Source organism: Chrysemys picta, chromosome 21, assembly GCF_011386835.1.
Source record: "Chrysemys picta bellii isolate R12L10 chromosome 21, ASM1138683v2, whole genome shotgun sequence".
Lineage (NCBI taxonomy): Eukaryota > Metazoa > Chordata > Testudines > Emydidae > Chrysemys > Chrysemys picta.
The window spans coordinates 3506338-3526314 of record NC_088811.1 but is presented as its reverse complement, the minus strand read 5'-3'; the positions used below and the strand labels follow the sequence as shown (position 1 = coordinate 3526314).

The following is a 19977-nucleotide window of genomic DNA, read 5'->3' as shown; positions in this document are numbered from 1 at the left end:
CTGAGTAAGTCTGCTGTGAAAGGTGATAGTGCATGTTTGTTAATATCACTTTTCACTGCCTCCCAGCTAGCTAACAAGTCTCTGTTGTGAAAAAGTGATATTAACAAACATACAAATATCACTTTTCACAGAAGGGGACTTACTAGCTAGCAAGCCTAAAAACAAACATACCTGCAACTAAAAAAGCAAAATAAACAACAACAAAGACAGGAACATGCAAAGCACCTTATTTGTGTTTTTATTCTGTTTAGGTCCAGTAAAGAATAGACACAACTGTATGTTATTATTATTACTGAGTCTGCAAAAACACCCCTACAAAAATAAATTACACTGATTGGACTTGTATATGTGCATATGTGTTTGTTTTTCCTAAAGTTAATTAAGTATTTTAGGAAAAATTGTCAAAGCAGCCACCACCAAGAGACTTGGTGGCCACACTCTGAGGCCTCCAAGAAATTTGTTGCAAGAAACCCTGCTCTAGATTTCCCTCTCTCGCCCATCCCCTTTGGATCTCTGATTTGCAGACATAGGAAATTGTAAACAGAAAACTAAAGCATTTAGAAACATCATTATAAGGAATAACTTAGGTTAACATCTCTGGGCCAAATTCTGCTTTCAGTTATATCAGTGTAAATGAAGGTACATCTACAACAAGATTCATATAATTTAATCCCCCTTCCCAGGTCCACTGCTGTGAAGATACCAGGGAAATTATCTAGCCACAGAAGCTAAAGAGATCAGTGTGAACAGATCCTAAAATAAATTTATCTTCCTAATTGCATCGAGGGGGCCTATAAACAAACAAATCACACAGATCCAAAAAGGTGCTCCAATATAGCATATTTCAAATGCTCATGGGTAAAAGTACCAAATATTCAGAATCTTCTTCCCTTGTAGTATCTTGGAGATATTACCTGGCTTTGGGTCAAGTTCACGGTCAGTGCATTTGGTGTCTGTTTACATTTGGACCAAATAATGAACTTCCAGAAATCTTGCTCCAGGTCTGCATGGGATTATGGGTTGTGCCTCCAGGAGCACGAGACCCATGATTGTATGTTTTTTTTAATATCTAGACCAGGGGTGGGCAAACTATGGCCTGCGGGCCGCATCTGGCCCCTCAGGGCTTTGGATCCAGCCCATGGGATTGCCCCCATGGAGCCGCAGGCCCCGCACTGCTCTCAAGTGGCTGGCACCACTTCCCTGCGGCCCCCGGGTTGGGGGGCAGAGGGCTTTGTGCGTTGCCCTTGCCTCCAGGCACCACTCCCCGCAGCTTCCATTGGCTGGGAACGGGGAACCGCGGCCAATGGGAACTTCGTGGGAGTTACCTGGAGGCGCGGCAGGGGCAGCGCACGTGGAGCCCTCCGCCCCGCCCCCTCCTCCAGGGACCACAGCGCTTCCTGGAGCGGCGCGGCGTGGGGCCAGGGCAGGCATGCAGGGAGCCTGCCCTGGCCCCGGTGTGCACCGCTGCCAACCCGGAGCCACTTTAGGTAAGCGGCGCCAGGCCAGAGCTTGAACCCCGCCTGCACCCTGCCCCCCAACTCCCTGCCCTAAGCCACCTGCCTGCACCTCACACCCCTCTTGCACCCCAACTCCCTACCCTGAGCCCCCTCGTACACCCCGCACCCCTACCCCTTGCCCGGAGCCCCCTGCTGCACCCCGCACCACTTCTGCACCCCTGCCCTGAACCCCCTCCTGCACCCCAACCCCCTTCCCTGAGCCCCCTCTTACACCTTGCACCCCTCCTCTGCCCCAATCCCTTGCCCTGAGCCCGTTCCTGCACACCGCACTCCTCCCACACCCCACACTCCCTCCCGCATCCCAACCCCCTGCCCCAGCCCCGCATACAAATTTCCCCACCCAGATGTGGCCCTTGGTCGAAAAAGTTTGCCCACCCCGATCTAGACATTGTGAGGTCTCCAGATGCTCCAGTGCTGGACACAATAGATAAAGAAGAACAGGAAGCACAGTTTTCCTGCATTTGGACTAGAACTCAAGAGTTTAAAAAGGAACCAGTAATTAAGCTACAGCAGTTACTGAGTCATTTTCTTAAGCCTGTGTCAATGTTTCACCATACATTATATTATTCCATTTGCAAGGTCTCTGGCTCAGGGTTAGAGAGGTGCCCTAAATGCAACTCCAGAACTAGACTCCCGTCCCTCCAAACGTTCAGCTCCAGAAATGGAGCCTTATATGACTAAAGCCAGTCTCTACCTCAGGCTGCATTTTGCTTCAACTTTCAAAATTCTTCCCGTCCTTTTGTCCTTACAGTATTCAGAAATGCAGCAAAAGGGCTTGAGACAAGAGGACATGGAAAAAGAGCTTCTCAGTGGTACAGAAATTGAAGTGGCTTCTGAAGAGGAGGAGGAGAATGAGGCAGAGGCGGAAGAGAAAGCATCCCTGATCAAGCTCAGAGAATTCCAGCAAATGAACCAAGAACTCTGTAAAGAACTGGAGAAAGCAAAGACGGACTATGACATGGCCACAGGTACCAGGACTGGCATACGGGGAACACAAAAGGGCTAAAGACCAGAGAGTATCTGAAATTTGAGTGGCTAGATCCTAAACTCTTCTCCTATTCTGTGAACAATTCGTATGCTGGTTATGGGGAGCAAGAGGAAGTCATTATTGAGGCTCAGTTCTCTGTCTAGGAAGGATCTACATTAGGTCTTCACTGAGAGGCTGCAGCTTCTAGTCCCTCTGCAGTTTTAAAGGTAGCTTCCCAACAACAGCTGCTTTTGAATTCTTTTCCCTTACAGCTTGCCTGGTAAAGATGCCCATTACCAACCAGGGCAGATTCTACTTAAAAGTGCTTGGTGAGGTTTGGACTGCTAAACAATGCGGTGCTAATCAAGAGCAGAGGATCAGCTCTGTATAGCTAGAGCACCTCTGTGACGTGTCCAGCTTCTGACGTTAGCCTGGAGGGAGCTTCTGCATATCAAACCATTTCTAAGTCTTTTGACTCTTGCACAAAATGAATTTGGCTGGTATTAAGAAATGGACACTTCAATTCAGTGATGCGATAAAGTATCATTCAGCTGAAGTGTACTTCTGTAGTGACTGTAGTTCTAAGATAACTTATGTCCACAGCCAGATAATTTTTGGATGATGGAATAAAATGACTGGCCCCTTTTTCATCACCTAGGGGGGGTTTCCCAAGGACTTGAACAGCGTTCAGTTGGTTCAGGACTCTACTCTGATTGTGCAGGTGCCATCACTTCCTTGCAAAGGCAGCTGGCTTTCCAGGAGTCACAGCTACGGAGAGCAGAGTCTGAAAAGGAAATGCTACAAAAGGAGCTTCGAGAGCGGGGAAGTCAACTGCAAGCCATGTCTGCCAAGGTACAGTCACTCAGAGCACAACACAGACCATTGGCCACCAGTGTGTAGTGTGGGGGGAACTGGGAATTTATTCTTTGGGAGACTTGTTTTTATTCTTTTTCAACAAGTCAGGAACTCATGAGTCTGTGACCTGTAGTAATGGGGCTGAGGTGTTAACTGGAGCCTTTTCTCTCAGTTTTCCAGCCTTCGAGAAGAACGGAAGCGTGAAGAAATGATGGGAATAATAGAGAGAGAGAATTACAAACTCCGACAGGTGACTCATCAGTGCAAACTCCTGTGCTCAGTTACAGTAGCCAACACCCTAATTCTCCCTGCTGGGCCCCCGTATAAATTAAACAAAGCAATCCCATTTGGGGAGCACCTTGTGCTCCTTTAGGTTCTTTCCTGCTCTCTCTCCAAAGCCTGCACTGATGTCAGGTGTCTTTCACTCTAGTTACTCTCAACACTAAACCCATCCGTGTTCTCCCTAGTTTTGCAGGGGAGTCTGTCCCATGAAAATCAGAGATGGGATAGCCCTGGCCTATTTTGTTTCTCAATACACTTTATTGCTCAGTTTAATTTTTCTAACGAGCCTGAATTGATGGAGAAGGGAACAAACCTGTTTTAATGGCTCTTAATTCGAATTATTATTAAATACTATAGGTAAACCTGGCAGGGACAAAGTCCCAAACCAGTAACATTACTGGGCACTGACATATTCTGCTCCCGCTGCCTTCTGAGAAGTTTAGGAAGGGTTTGGAATAGCAGGGCAAAATCTCTAGCGAGACATGTTTGAATTAGGCAGCTTTCTCCTCCACTCCTCCTGAACTGTGTTTCTCCTCAGGACATTGTGGAACAAGAATCCAGACTGGCCGAGAAAAACAAACTGATTGATGATTTGCAGAGCAAGATCAACCAGCTCCAGGCAGAGGTTATGGTAGCCCAGCACCACATGCAGAAGCAGCTGTGTGACCAAAGTGAGACGCAGAGCCAAGTCGAGGCCTTGAAGCACGCTGAGCAGCAGGCCAAAGTTGCACTGGAGTGCATCAGTGCCAGGGTAAAGGTGGCCTCCTTCCTCCTTCACTGCGGGCCTCTCCCCTGAGGGAGGGACCCCAGCTAACGAGAACAAAGGCCCCAGTTTAGTCAGGGCCATCTTTAGACACAATCATTGGGTGGACTGCATGGGGCTCCCTTTGGCACCTCAGCTCCAGCAGCAGGAATGGAAGGGCTGGCAGTTAACAGTCCACTTGTTCCCCAACCTTTCCCTGGTGGCTTGGGCTCCTGTGCTTGCCAGGGGCCTTTGTTTAAGTTATGGGTCTTATGGGATACCAAGAAAAAAAGACCCCGAGGTTTCAGAGCAGAATAGTTACAATGCCAAACTTCTTTCTGAATTTTATCCCACAGCCTCCCAGCCCTTCTGGGGACCCCCCTCTCTCAAATACAGCCACAGGCTAAACAGCCATCATGGGAAGATATTTCTCCATATTTATTCTTAAAGGGACATATTCAGACCTGCTGTAAGCAGGTGCGACTCCATCCAATGTCAGGTCAGATTTGCTTAGGTTACTAATTCAGAGACACATGTTGCCACTAGGTGTCTGTGTGGGGCTTCTGGTGAAGCCATCTAGAATTGCACATACTCAGCCCAGGGCAGAATTTCAGTCCTGCACCTCACTGTTGGCCTGGGGACATTCAGAGACAGGAGAACCGGTCAGAAATGCCAGCTGTCATTCCAACCCTCTTGTTGGCATAGCTTAAAAGCAAGCGTTGCTTTAAATTCTCCCTTTAGTGAGAAAAGGTCTTTGCTTGTGTCAGACAGCGTCCCTCTTTAATTGGAGGAAACCTGGTTAATTCCTGGTTAATTAAACTAAGGTCATTTTTTTTCTCCTTTTTAAAATCAAAGTTTGAAAGATTTCGAAGCAAAATAATTCAGGCCACATACAGCGCTGCAGGCGCCAAATCCCCCCAAGCTGAAATTAGCGATGAGGAGGCACTGGAGGCTATGCAGGTATGTGATTCAGTGTGGAATGATGCTTCTGCTTGGACCCCTGAGCTGGGGCCCAGCGGAGAGGTGAGGGGAGAAGGAAAAGCTTTATGATTCTATCACCTCCGTGGCTAATGCTGGATTCTCCTGTGAATGTGTCTGATTTCCAGAGAATAATTAGCGAGCGGCTGGATTATCATCAGATGCTGAAACAGAAGGGTGTGAAGGTCCCGTCTCTCTTCAGTAGTGAGCCAGCAAATTTGTCCTCTCCTAATTCTAAGACCACCAAAAAGAGTCCTGTGAAATAGGGTATGCCGAGAGCTGATTCCTACAGCTGAGTCACAAAGTCAGGAAGGCGCTTTTTCCTGAGGCTCTTTCCTGGTTGTATTTTGGTTTGTTCTGATGTTTTGTTTTTTTATTGACAAAGTAAATAATTAAATTTGACTTCAACTGCGTTCTGTTAAGCCAGCTGATCTCTAATTAGTCTACACTGTTGCCTCATAATTGGAATTGGGGACTGGAATCAGGGCTCAATTTGCCATAAATCTCTTATTCTCTCAGGTTTTCCATCTGTAGAATAATCTCCGCCTCTCATGGGAGTTATGAGAGTTAATGTGAGTTTGCAAAGTGCTTTGGGGGTTCTTGGATAAGAGGAGCTAGAAAATGAAAATGATTCCCTCTGTGTTGCACACCACCTGCTTTGGCCAGATTATCCCATTGCTGCTCATCATGCTCCTTTTAAACGCAGGGTGCAGGCATAATCATTGGATCACCAAGCTTTTCTGACCTGAAACGAGCAGGCCTTCCAAACTTGCCAGATTCTAGCCATCCCATCCAGGTCATCTCTGAGCATATCCTACAACCTGACGGTACCCAACCACTGCTAGATATCACTAGTGCTGGCAATCTAAGCTTTAGTAATCAGTCTTCCCCTTCCCAATCTTAATGATAAACCACTGGGCCAGGCTCTCATACAATGTCACTGCCAACCTCCCATTCAGCTGCGCCCCCTCGAACCCACCATAGAGTTTGGACCTGGATTCTATTCTGGCTCATGCACCCTTATCCGAATTATTCACTGAGTTCCCACTGCAAAATCTTTTTTGTTGGTGATGCGCGAGCCATAGAAAACCAGCTTCATTTTCAGGTACCAAGATCAAGTTTGCAGGGCTGGCAATTAGAAAAAAAAAATCTTTTGGATTGCAAAGTGAGCATAACTGAGCAACAAACATGGAACCCCACTCTGTCATTTTTACAGAGTCACTTTTCAACTGTACCTTATTGCCATTAATAACAGCAAGCTAGAAACCTGCCTTTGTGACCAAAATTTGTAACCAGTTCCATAATCAATGATGATCACCTCCTTGACATGCACACAGTTATTCCTTCTAACAGAACAGATCAAATACCCTAATATCTACTTCCCAGCAGACTTCCCCACATGCCAATTCTGTGCTGTCAGCAGGTAGCCCCAAAGCCAGTTACAAATCGAAATTGCATGTTCGTGTTTTACCCCTAACCAAGAGCCACACTTATGAATTTCCCATTGGACAAAGTTATTCCGAATGCATAAATCAGCCTCTTCATCTGTAAGAGATTTCTGGCTGAATTATGTCACAGTAAATAAAAGGTCTGGTTCTCCAGGGCCTGGACCTTGTGACCTCATCTACACCAGTGTAAAATGGTGATGAAATACTGTCAAATCAGGATTCTCCACTTACTTGTACCATTTCACTCCTACTTTGCAAAAGGGCACAGGGTGACAAGAGATTCAAACCCAAAGCCCTTAGGAAGGCTAAGGATGCAACCTCTCTGCTACCGAACAGAACGATAGGTTCGCAACTCAGATGGTTGCCTCATGGTTATTTAGAAATGAAATCCATCCCCATGTGGCAGTCCCAGCCCTTTGCCTGGAGTTCTACAATGCTTGCATCCAGAGGTCTATTGCAAAAGTCAACCAGGCTAAAGTACATTTTCCTCTTCAGCTTAGCACAAGGCTGAATGTCCATGACTAACATCTGCCATTGCCCTCTTCGGTCTGATCTTTGCATTTCTCTAGGTGGCGTCTTCACACAACTGAATGTCTACCATTGCAGATGATTAGTGAGGGATGTGCCATTGCTTTTCTCTTCAGTTTTAATATTTCTAATGCAACCAAACACAAAATCAACTTCCTTTTTGCATTTCCCTGTGAACTGACTACTGATGAGAGATGCTGGACTAAGGGTCCTACATAAGCAAGCTCCATAGAACCCTGACATTGGGCCTCCACTCTGGCCTGGAGTGGACCATCTCTGGGAGCAAGACAGGAGTTAATTCCTTAGGCCCCTTGAAGCTGTGCCCTCTCTGCTGAGATGGATGATCTAGCTGCCAGTTGTAAAGGTGATTTTGGGATGCTGACACCTGCCCACTCAGTTCTGAACTGGGGCTACTGCCTCATTTCAGACAGGGCACCGGACAGCCTTCAGTTGGAAACAACAGACCAGAGCTGCACTGCAGCCAGCAATCTGGCCATGTGAAAGGCTCTGTATCCCATCAGCAGCCTTCCCCCAAGCTGTCCAGTTCCCTAATCTGCACCATTAAAGACAGAAGTAGAAGTGAAGGATTTTGCTTCAGACTGATAGTGCTGACTAGATCTCTGGTTCACTGTATCTATTCTGATCTCACAACACCGAGTAAATCTGGAGTAACTACATCACATCAATGGAGGACAGAATGAGAAGCTCTGGATCTAGCCCAGGAGGAGTAAGGGCTGTGCGAGTCAGGGCTGCGGGCAGGATTTCAGAATATTCAAGAGTCTCCCCTGCTTGCTGTCCAGCTCCCCCCAGGGCCGTGCACTCCTTTCACTGGAATCTCAATGCTGTCATGGCACTGAGGTCAGAATGCTGAAATAAAGGACGGGCCAGGTCCAACGGCCAATGTTTCTGGTGGTAACCCTTATACTCCTTCTTCAAATCAAGTCTTTGGCATGCATTCGCCATTGCATGCATCTCATTTGCCGTCAGACAGAGTGAGGTTAAAGAATTTGCATGTGGGAACTGTGGAAGTTTTGCCCCAGCACTTTCGCTGGTTAGGTCAGAACATATGGAGTCAGCCAGTTATAGCTGGCACCTGTGTTTTTGTGCTGAAAGGCACTGAACTGATGGACCCCGCCTCCTTCCCCGCTCCGCCTCTAATCTTGGTTTAACACAACAGCACACACAGCTGTTAAAAGCTCACAATCAACCCAGAAAGGAAAGAGCTAAAGGCAAAGGGTTATTTTTCACCAAGAAGCAGCTCGGAGCGGAGTCAGAGAAGGACTTTGATCCTCAGGTGAGACCACGCTGCAGCTTTAAACAGTCTTTGGCAAACTCGCTTTTCTTTTCTGACTTTCCCCCCCACTTTTCCACCCTATTTTCAGGGGTAGAATTGCTGAAGCCCAGCTCTGCGCAGACGTTAGGAGGAGAGGAGGAGTATAAAATCCAAGCCCATTCCAGTGGTAAACTACTTTTTACTGGTTGGTTTGGGGGGAAGTGAAGAGAGGCAATATGGCTTCATTTTAAAAATCTCTCAGCCAGAAGTAATGTGTCTGCTCTAGCCAACTGGTCACTATGTTATGTGAATACACTGATTGCTGGAGAGGATAGGAGACCTTTGGATCGGGAAATCATACAGAAGGCAGCTAGGGAGGCACCGGCAAGGAGCAGCTGCTCAACATCCCGAAGTGCAAGGATTCCCGTTGTGCTAGGTCCGTCCCTGGGACTCTAGAGGAGAGTAGGCTCCTTGTGCCACCCCTGTCACTGTCCCATTGGAAAACTGGGGGCCAGATTCCCAGCTGGGCTGCAGCTGTAGAGTGCTGCTCCACCAGCACAAAGCAGCCATATAACCCAGCAAAGTCCGGCAGTGGAATGTCCCCTGACGTGGAGGAATCCTCTTGTGGTACAGGGTGCCTCCTGCCCTGCACAACTCCCCCTTCCCCAGCACAGGAGGTGCAGCCTAGCAAAGAGGAGGCTTGGCCGGGACACTGCTGTGTCTGGCTGACAGTCTGGGATAGGCCTGCGTGGCCTCTGGAGAGGGGTATAAGTTAGATCAGCCTACAGGCTGCTCTAACCCACTTCCCAGCGGCCCCAAGCTTGGACAAATGCTAAAGTGGATTAAAGACACCTTTGCCCCAATCTGATCTGGCACCACACTGATCAAAAAGGGGCAGCTTTAAAAATGTCAAAATATTTTAAAAGATCCCTCACAATATGCCAGGCTCATGCCAAGTTGCAGATAATAGAAAATGTTTCTAAAGACCTGCGATATGCTACAGAGAGATGCACGAAGAGGCATTTAGATTGCAGAGCCAAAACTCTGAAGGGAGCTGCTGGGTCTAATCTCTAACATGGTACGTTAGCAAACACCAGTGCGATTGCTGGCACTAGCAGGCTTAGAATTTAGACCTTAATCAGGAACATTGCTATGTCAGCGAGCCAAGAACGTAAAGTCCCCTATTTACGAAACATAGGCTAGGATCCAAGTGGAAATAATCACAGTTAAAAAGGCAAATTGAAAATACCCTCCAGGCAGCATAATCCCTCCCAGTCCTGCTCCATCTCTGTTCCAGGTCCCCTTTCTTTACTAGACACACATCAACTAGCTGCATTTCTAGTTTTCTTTGTGCTGCTGCCCATAGGACCATCCTTTCTTCTCGCCCCCTCTGCCAGGCACAGCTATCTGACAGCACCGGGTGCCTCAAGCCGTGTCTCAGGAGCGGGAGGGCTGGGTCAAAAAGGAGGTGGCAACAAGGGGAGAATTTTAAAATTACTGCAAATTAGCAGTTGTAAAGCATGATCTGTTAAGTGCCGACGGCGTGTTCTCTACAAGACACAAATATGTGGTACTCCCAGTCTGGAAGAGCTTATGACATGAGAAACAGATAGACAAGCTGCATTGCAGGACCTAGAGTAAGGAGTAACTTTAGATAACTCAGCCTTGGCGAGAATTTTAGGTAGGCTTCATAAAATAAAATTTTACATTTCTGTAGGGGGACCTTTCACGAATACGCTTCAAAAGCTATGGGACATACATACATCTCCTTACTGAAGTGCAGAGACCATTGGGGTGTGGAAGATAGCCGCTAGGCAGTCCTTACTCTACAGGGAGAGGGCTCTTAAGTCTTCCAAAGATTTGTGGGTGTTTGGAATCTGGACCTGAGTCAGATGCATATAAAAGATTGGATGACTCGATGGAGCCTTTCACCCCAGATTGTAGGTTTATTTGCTTGAAAGAATTGGTTTGATAGTCTCAGTCTAATTCCCAGTGAACAGGTGTTTATACATCAAAAATTATCATTAGCCCAATTGATTGAGGGTATAGATGTGGGGACCCGCATGAAAGACCCCCTAAGCTTATTTCTACCAGCTTAGGTTAAAAACTTCCCCAAGGCACAAATTCTTCCCTGTCCTTGGACAGTATGCTGCCACCACCACCAAGTGAGTTAGACAAAGATTCAGGAAAAGAACCACTTGGAGTTCCTGTTTCCCCAAAATATCCCCCCAAACTCCTTCACCCCCTTTCCTGGGAAGGCTTGAGCGTGACCAAGGTGAGCACAGACCAGACCCTTGGGTTTTTAGGACACTAAAAACCCAATCAGATTCTTAAAAAAACAGAACATTATTATAAAGAAAAAGTAAAAGAAGCACCTCCGTAAAATCAGGATGGAAGGTAATTTACAGGGTAATCAGATTCAAAACACAGAGGATTTCCCCTCTAGGCAAAACTTTTTAAAGTTACAAAAATAGGGATAAACCTCCCTCTTAGCACAGGGAAAATTCACAAGCTAAAACAAGAGATACTCTAACACATTTCCTTGTTCTTACTTACTATTTCTGTAATATTAGATGTATTATTTCAGTAGGAGCTGGATTACTTGCTTGGTTTCTCCCTTTGTCTGCTGAGAGAACACCCACAGAGCACAAAACAAAGCCTTCCCCCCCATTTGAAAGTATCTTCTTTCCCCATTGGTCCTTCTGGTCAGGTACCAACGAGGTTATTTGAGCTTCTTAACCCTTTACAGGTAAAGGAGGGATTTTATGTTACCCTAAACTGTATGTTTATGACAGGACCCGAGTCAGATGCATATAAAAGATTGGATGACTCGATGGAGCCTTTCACCCCAGATTGTAGGTTTATTTGCCTGGGTGAATTGGTTTGATAGTCTCAGTCTAATTCCCTGTGAACAGGTGTTTACACGTCAAAAATTATCATCAGCCCAATTGATTGATATATTTGGATCTATAAATGGAATCTCAGGAGTGGTTTCAGAGTCACCCATCCCCTTTTTTTTAGGCTTGATCAAAGTTCCCGTTCAAAGTCCTGTCAGACTCTCCAAGGGGATTCCGTTTTAACCCGGATAGTAATTGGTACGTAGAGCTGTCTCACTACTTCATGCCTGTACTTCTCATTATTCTTGACAGCTATTGATCTGGGGTCAGTAAGAGAGAGTGTAACCCCACATGGTCATGCCCGGTGTCACATCATTGACTGTAATTGTCACTTTCATAAGGAATAAAGGAGAACAAACAAGTTAGGAAACTGCATTTTTTCCTCTTGTCAAGGCATCAGCTTAACTTGTATCTGCCTTTGCCTCCTTCCTAGAGTCTTTTTCCTTCAACCTTTTCCTTGGAAGGATGCAGCCTCAAGACGCAGGTGTTCAGTACAGCAGGTGGAACGACAGTGGTCGTGATGAAGTCAGTGTGAACACATCCACTGCCGAGGTGTCGGGAAGTAAAAGGTGAGACCCCTGTGGCTCAGCTGTCTGACAGGTGTAGACTCAATAACACACACAAGAGGAACAGCTGTCCAGAACCTATTCCTCTTCGCAAGGTGTTCCTCCTGAGCTATGGAGGCTCCCTGCAGGCCCTCCTGCCCTTCTCCTTAGCGAGTCTGTCAACCTTTTATCCTTCTGTGCTGGAATTAAAGAAACCCACACGGTTTGACTGCCAATGGTCAGTCAGCAGAGTAGCCCTTCATCCACCATACATGGTCCTAGAACCAGACACACGGTTCCCTAGGATCTACCAAGAGCATTTCTGCAAGGCCAACACAGATCACCTTCTGGAAGATAACTGAGTCAGATCTTCCAGGATTGTCTCTGTCTCAGTTTACCGAGCAGCGCAGGAACACACAAAGGTTCCAGTTGTACAGTGCCACGGATGTCGGGGAGATAGTGCCTCAGTATTGATTTCAGGAATGGGAACCAAATTTGGAATTTTTAAAGCAGAGAAATTGGGCTCTATTCATAATCTAGCTGAAGTTACAGATACAACTGGCTGCCATGTTACTATTTGAAAAGCCAAGCTGTCTGTACACAATTCTAAAGAATTCCTTTTTTCTAGCAAATTGCAAACAGTGACTGAGTGGCTTAGAGCATCGTGATTCTTTCCCCCACTGACCCTCACTCATGGAAAGGAAGAGAAATATGGTCTCTCTCTCTCTCTCCCCCCCTGTAGACACTGTAACAACAATAGTAACATTTATTTCTCTAACACCATTCACCCAAACGTGTTTTACAATAAACTAGAATCACTTCACTTGCCACTAAAACCAGCTGCCTCTGGCCGACACAGCAACGCTACACTGCACCCCCTGAACTGTTGTGAAGAATGTTGTGTTGAACTGAAGCTTCAGGGAAGGTTGAGGGGGACAAAGTTTAATTACTCCAGGTGGAATATGCCCTGCATTAGGGCTAAGATTTCGACTCTGAGGAGAGATGCTGTAGAATCTTCAATCTAGAATCTCCACAAGCGGCCAGACCCTGGGTTTTATATTTCATCCAAGAGATGGCACAGCCCTCACAGCCCCTCCTTTCTGAGGGCAGCTGATCACTAGTGACTGGGTGCCACCTACTGAATCACCAGCACCACTCCGGTACCAACCTGGAGTTCAACAGCAGGTCTCCCAGTCAAATAGCAAACTGAGTCAGCTCTGCTTAGCCTGTTAATGTAGCCAGGATGTCCACTGACTACAGCTGTTCTTTATCCATGTTTATCTCCCCAGAATCTACACTAAGCTGTGCACTGGGAAAATCGGCATTGCAGTTAAAGTGATTGGAGGAAACATCCTTTTTTGGACGGTTTTTGTCATTGGCTACGTGACAGGTTACTATGTGCACAAGTGCAAGTAGAAGTAACAGTGAAATTCACCGGCAGGATCCCAGGCCTGGATTTCTCTGGTGAGGTAATCCCAACCCTCCCTGTCCAGTTCCCACCCCCAATCAGGCAGGTCAGCAAGCATGCATGCAAGATGCAGGAATCTTCACTATGTGTCGTATGAGCACACAAAGGGAACCATCAGGATTAGGGAGGTGCACAGAACCAGTGCTAGATGCAGCACTTCTTGCTGCCTACGAGAGAACGGATTGTACAATCTCAGCTGACGGCTCAACAAAGGCAAAGGAGGAACTAGAAATGGATGTGCTCTCCCTCATGAATCAGCAAAATGTGCTGTTTCCAAAATCTGTCACTGCTGCCAAAATGCCCTGTATTGCAATGAGAACAGCTTCTTGGTCCTGCGGTTTCCATCCCTACCCCTTCTGACACACCCATCAGCAGGGGATCTGGGTACCGGTTTTGCATGGGCATGTTTTCTATGAGCTTCTTAATGGCATCTGCATATCTCCTGGCACATCTGCATGCATGTGAAAACACCTGTTTTGTGAGCACATAATGGGTAGTTGTGTGAGCAAACCTGTCACTGGGCACCCAACCTCTGTTTGTGCACCTGACTGCACATGCAGGGGATTTTAATCACAATTCCTTCGCAGTCACTGGAGCCCTTTGTTGATCACTGGGTCGACACACACACGCTTCTATTTGACTATGACTTTTCCAGGGGCAAGGTGCTGCTCCCTTACATTTGGGATCTTTCTCTTTTCAAGCCCTTCTTTCTACCCCGCACTTTACTAGAGGCTGCGAGTGCAGTGCCTGGATTCACAGGACTTGCTGACCCAACCTTTGAAACTTCTTTATGCTCCATCAGTCACGTCAGCCAGGAAGATTAAAGGCTTTTGCACACAACTCCTCTACTAACTCCTCAGGAAGGCTGCATGCCAGCTCCCAGTGTAGTTGGGTTCATTATAAACCAGTTTGATGGGAATCTTTAGTTTAATCAGCACCTCACTGGCTTCCCCCTGCAAAGGAACCTGTTGCTCCCTGTAATCATGTTAATGTTTCCTTTAGACAGCTCTCTTCAAGGCCAGGGCTCTCACACAACCTGTTTTATAGGATTTTCAAACTGTGCAGCAGGCATGTAAAGCTCTGTATATTTCTGCAACAGAGTCAAATTATTTTAAGCAATAAAAAGCAGATTTAAAGCCAACAGGCTGCCCATGTCTCTGATCAGTGCTGGAATATGCGTCTCAATGGAAAGGCATATACAGGGGAGACCACTGAAGTGTATCTTGCTCTCTTGGACTCATTTCCTGTGACTGCAGCTTGAATAGGAAGTGTCAGGGAAATCTACTCTTGCAGCGGCCTGGGACTGTACATTATGTATTTGGGGATCAACTAATTGAAGGTCAAGGGCTCCCCCCCAAAAAAGTCTGGGTGGGAGCCAGATTCCAACTCCACCCCACCCAAGGCAGAAAGATTTGAGCTCATACCTCTTCTAAACAATCCTGACAAGAATAATTCACCCCATCCGAGCACAACCCCAGTTCCGATCCTGCAGGCAGGCCCTTAGATCTCATCTAAGATGTGCATTGATGCTTTCCCAGCCACATGTGGGACTGTTGCCATGCACACACGTGCAGCCTGTCCTGACACAACCAAGCAAAAGGGAGAGATTGATGCAGTTATTTCAGGGATTTAGTACACGAGCATTAGCCAGAGTTATGCAGATTCTGTTCTCTTCCCACCTGCCCGCCCCCGCCCCCGCCCCCCTTCCTCCTTGCTCAGGGCTGTTTGCAAACAAAATGGCAGTAGGCCTTTGTTCTCTTCATGTCATTTTTCATCAGCATATCCCTCTCTTCTTCCCCAGGAGGCAGGGTTTCCTCAGGTACATGCTGCCTTTCCTAACTTCTGCTTCGATCCCTCTCTTCTTCCCTTATTCCTCACTGGACCACAGCCCAGGCAATGGAGCCTTTCGACAGGATGCTGAGACAACCCAGATCTGTGCTGGGGAAGGTCACACAAGGGAGAGGAAAAGCATTTGAGCAACCCTGTCAGCAGTAGGTTTGCAGCAGTATTGATTGCTCTGGATGGACTGGCCCAGGATGCATCTGTGGGAGAGACAGGCCAGCCCCCAAATCTAACCGTCAGAGAAGCCACATTTGATAGCACAAACTGCAAACTAAAGCAGCACAGAGATTTTTATTTACCAAGGGGTCTGGGTTTGTTTTTAAGTCACTGGTAAAGAATGAAAGCTGGTCAGCAGCGTTGGGGGCAGGAGCTTGGGAGACTCCAGGGTAACAAAAGGGAGGATTTTGAGGCAAGGGAGGATTTTGGGTTTGATATTCATTGTACTCATTTCTCAACGTCCCCTGCTGCTACTACCCACAATTCCATGTATTTCCCTGAAATAGCTTCTGCATCCCTAGGCCACTCTTATGTAGGGCTCAGAATCCTGATTACTGTGGGGCTCTCCGGGAGTTGTGGAGGGTAAAGGCTGTTTAATAGACGTATTAAGCTCTCGGATCTCCAAGCAGCTCATTCCCGGGACTGCTTATCAGAGGAGAGCGAGTCATCCCACCTGGGCTGTCTGGCAATCACTTCAGGGAGGGTAAACACCTCTGGGGTGAGTCGAACCTGGCAGTGTTGCCTCTTCTCCTGTTTACAATGGTATTGCTTAACTTTTCATCTTGGCTGTTAAAATAACTTTTCACCAGCTATCTCATGAGCAAAATACATTCCTGACCTAATCACCATGAGATCATCTGAGCAGAATGAAAGCAGCAAGCACAATTAAACCTGCCAGCCAGCAGAAAGCATATACAAAAGCTGACATTTCTCCTCTGGCAATAGCCTTTACTAACCTGAATGAATGCTGGTTTCCTTGTTTGTCTTCAAATGTGGTGCTGCTAGATGGGAGCTGTCTCTTTCCAAACCCAGTCTGACGCAGTTACTGGGGCCCTGAGTCGGTGCTTGTCCAAAGCGCTATCCCGAAGGGGCTGGAGCGGCAGTGTCAACTTCCCACACTGTGCAGCTGACGCCCATCAGTCAGGGGTACTTCTAGGTCTGAGCAGAGTTCAGCCTCCACATCAATCCTGTGCTCTCTCCAACAGACCACAAACAAGGATGCTCATTGGTGCTGGATGCAATGGTAGTTTTGTGATGGGATCACCTGTCCCTCCTGGAACTGGGCTCAGACCCACCCAATTGATTTCACACACAGGCTACCATGTGGTGGTAACTGTGGTTGCTGTTGACCTGGCTGAGATTTGAACCGAGCAATCTAGGGGAAAAAAGTTATCAGTAGAGGAGTGATTGCATTTTAAAACAGTGTATGAGAGCACACCACCTCTTTGGTGTTGGAGATCATTGTTAGGAGAATTGATGTGTGGCAAATTGAGCCAGTTTCTTATCTGACATCTACATAAACCCAGAGCAATTCCACTCCAGTATGTAGCTACGGTATTTATGTGCTGACCCCTGCTGTATCTCATGCCTGACCGTAATGATGTGTGGAAGCAATTGTGAAATACAGTTATCACTTAGCACACACTGGTCTCACTGATGTAACTTGTGCCAGTTTCTGGCACGGTGCTAGGGGCTGAAGCAGTTTTGCAGAGGAAGGAATATCACAGACCAAGGTTCTGATGCAACCTTAACACCTACCTCTTGGTACAGCATTTGCAGCTGTAGCCTGATAACCCGTCTATTGCATGTTTAGTCCGTTCCCCAACTACTAAAGTGGCACGTTCCCAAGGAACACGACATACTGCTCAGAAGCTTTATTGCTTAAAAGTATAATGAGTGAGCAGTTTGGCCAAACGGGACTCTGATACCCTCATCCCACTTCCCCCCCAGCTTCTGAAGGCTAAGGCTTGTAGTTCTTGTTTGTCAACCTAGTTCCCTGGTCCAGAAACTTGCTGTAACCTTTTAGGAAACATGTCTCCTACATGTTAAACAAAAAGAAAAAATAAGCAAAAATCCCATCTGTGCGCCAGTAAGCGAGTGTTGCTAATAATGATGGCTACTGTTGTGTGACAGGCCCATTCTTGGTAATGCTACATGGTCCTCCAGGAAGATCATCTTCAACCTTGATTTCCACATACAGCAAGACATTTCCATCTAGATGCATAGTTCTAGTGCACCAATCACTATGGTATGTTGGTCCCATTTCCTGAGCCCACGACGATATTATGTTATGTGTTTCACTGTGGATCATAGAATATCAGGGTTGGAAGGGACCTCAGGAGGTCATCTAGTCCAACCCCCTGCTCAAAGCAGGACCAATCCCCAGACAGATTTTTGCCCCCGATCCTTAAATGGCCCCCTCAAGGACTGAACTCACAACCCTGGGTTTAGCAGGCCAATGCTCAATCCACTGAGCTATCCCTCCCCCTTGGATACACTAAGCCAGCTCCTCATCTGGTACAGATCAGAATAACGTTACTGACCTGAACAAAGCAATGCTGATTTATACCACACAGATCATTTTTTATCCCTCCCAAATCCTCCAGGTAGAGCTGAGGGGAATTATTTGTAATAAAATAACTGATAACTGAGTCTGCCTCGGCTTCTCTTTGTGAATTGTCTGCAAAGAAATGGTGAAATGTGGTACTTTTGGTATTTGAAATTGCTTGTAAACTCTTGGGATTGTACATTATTGAACAGGTGCTAATAGCTGTTTGCCAACTTTCACTGGGCTGGGGTAGTCACATGGTGTTGATTCTGTTCCCTGATTGGATAATTCATTTAACTAGCATCTTGGAGTGGAAAATTCACCAGTGGAAAATCTGCAGGCTGGTCACTTTCTCTGTTCAGCGCATGGGTCTGGGGAGGATCTAAGCATCCAGTGCACTGGGCTGGAATATTTTTGCAGTGAGACTATAGCTGATTCCCAGCAAAGCTCCCACACCAGTGCACGATTGGGATGGTGGTGTCCTGCTCCCATGTGGGGCTCCCCAGGGCAAAGCGGCTCTGGTTGACCCGCAGGAGTCAGTCCCATATGTACCGCATGCTGTCAGGGTCCAGCTGGGGGCTGGGCAGATCCGGCTCCCCTGCGACAGCCCTGCTCACCACTGCCTGGCCCCTTCCCTGGCCGGCAGGTGCAGGCAGTGCCCATGCTCCTTTCTGGCCAGGTTCCACTGGCTCGGTCCCCATGTGCCTGGGGCACCGCCCCCGGCCAGCCACCCCCACTCCCCGCTGAGCCCTGCAGGCGAGGCTCTGCCATGGGGCACCAGCCCAGCTGGCTCTGGGAGGCCCCGTTGCTTAGCAGGGACCTTCCTCCTCTGCTCCTGGGGTCAGCCTGCCAGGACAGTTGTGCTTTCACTTACCGGCTGCTCCCATGGCGGAGCCGATCCCAGCTGCAAGGGGATGGGGTGAGGGCCAGAGTTTATAGTGGGGGTGCTGAAAGCCAGCGAATGAAACCGTAACCCACGTGGGTTCAAAAGCAATGTGAAAAAGCGCAATTCCCGCTCACACCACAGCTTTGGGCTTCTGAACAATTGCAAAATGCTGCTAGGTTCATTCTGACAGCACCAGCAAACTTTTTACAGAGCAACCTGGGGTGCTGCCGCACCTGCCATGCCCCTAGGTCCCGCGCCCATGTGCTCTGCTCCTTCACTCAGCCCCAGGCATGAGGGAATATCTGCCACGGTCTTAAAAGAAACCACGCACCCAGCGGCAGTTAGCCTAGGCGGTGAGAGGCCACAAGCGTCAGCCCTCAGGGCACAGAAAGCAAACATCAGGAATCCTGGTTCACTTTACAAGTGACCTGCACAAGTTTATTTTCCAAGCAGTAACAGAGCCCTGCAGCAGTGCTTAATTTGTGCTGGGGTGTGCCCATACTCCTTGAGGCTTGGCCATACATATTGCCATCAGTTATGAAAGTAAAAACACTGTTTGAACCCTGGCACCTCTTTCATTACCTGTTAAGCACTGCCCTCCGGGGTCTGCAACCTCCCCCGCCGCAGGCATTGAGCGCGGCTGCCAGGCTCAGCCTGACTCGGATTGCAAGTGAGGGAGAGAGGAAAGGGGGGTAGTCAAACTTCACCCGCTCTGTCATTACTACTTCGGTTCAGGAATGAAAAGGGCTTCCAGCAGCAGTAAAGTGCATGAGCAAGTTATGGAATTTTCCATGCCCTGCATTTACTGGTTTAGAAGATGGTATTTTGTGAGGGGGGCAGATGGAACACCAAACTATCTTCTATAGAAAAACACTACATACCACATTCCCTATATTAAACTAATAAGCTTATGCTCTAATAAATTTGTTAGTCTCTAAGGTGCCACAAGTACTCCTGTTCTTTTTGCGGATACAGACAAACACGGCTGCCACTCTGAAACCTATATTAAACTAGGCACTTGCCCAGTCAAAGCAACAGTTTGTGGAGGGTGGAGGTTAGAGCTCTACATGGATACAAAATTTATATCTGCATCCAATCCACAATCTGCAAAAATGATCCACGGCTATCCACATCCACGGATTTGCAGGGCTTTAGCTATACAATTTGGATCCACATCCATCTGTGACCCCCCAAAATGGTCTGA

At 47.4% G+C, this 19977-nt stretch overlaps 2 protein-coding genes across 13 annotated transcripts in view; both read left to right on the top strand.

Annotated features, from left to right (window-relative positions):
* Window positions 1–5753, top strand: part of CCDC27 (coiled-coil domain containing 27) — a 29939-nt gene extending 24186 nt beyond the window's left edge. For all 10 annotated transcript variants that reach the window (XM_065574936.1, XM_065574937.1, XM_065574940.1 and 7 more), the window contains 6 exons: window positions 2269–2485; window positions 3206–3336; window positions 3512–3589; window positions 4160–4372; window positions 5219–5323; window positions 5470–5753. In XM_065574936.1, coding sequence (XP_065431008.1) covers window positions 2269–2485; window positions 3206–3336; window positions 3512–3589; window positions 4160–4372; window positions 5219–5323; window positions 5470–5607 — 882 coding nt within the window. In that variant the 3' untranslated portion in view covers window positions 5608–5753. The remainder of the gene's footprint in view (window positions 1–2268; window positions 2486–3205; window positions 3337–3511; window positions 3590–4159; window positions 4373–5218; window positions 5324–5469) is intronic.
* A 2718-nt stretch (window positions 5754–8471) lies between these two features.
* On the top strand, window positions 8472–14641 carry SMIM1 (small integral membrane protein 1 (Vel blood group)). Of its 3 annotated transcripts, XM_024104270.3 has the most exons (5): window positions 8472–8611; window positions 8700–8777; window positions 11612–11685; window positions 11921–12056; window positions 13322–14641. In XM_024104270.3, the coding sequence occupies exons 4-5, from the start codon at window positions 11953–11955 to the stop codon at window positions 13446–13448; spliced, it is 231 nt and encodes a 76-aa protein (XP_023960038.1). In that variant the 5' UTR covers window positions 8472–8611; window positions 8700–8777; window positions 11612–11685; window positions 11921–11952; the 3' UTR covers window positions 13449–14641. The 3 variants fall into 3 exon arrangements, with proteins under 3 accessions (XP_023960038.1, XP_005298497.1, XP_005298498.1); XM_005298440.5 differs by lacking the exon at window positions 11612–11685; XM_005298441.5 differs by lacking the exons at window positions 8700–8777; window positions 11612–11685.
* The last annotated feature ends 5336 nt before the right edge of the window (window positions 14642–19977 follow it).

Excerpts from the sequence above, each read along its gene's own strand:
- SMIM1 (XM_005298441.5), top strand. The coding sequence starts at position 11,953 with ATGCAGCCTCAAGACGCAGGTGTTCAGTACAGCAGGTGGAACGACAGT. Across the intron at positions 12,057-13,321 it reads GAGGTGTCGGGAAGTAAAAG|AATCTACACTAAGCTGTGCA; the intron begins GTGAGACCCCTG and ends TTATCTCCCCAG.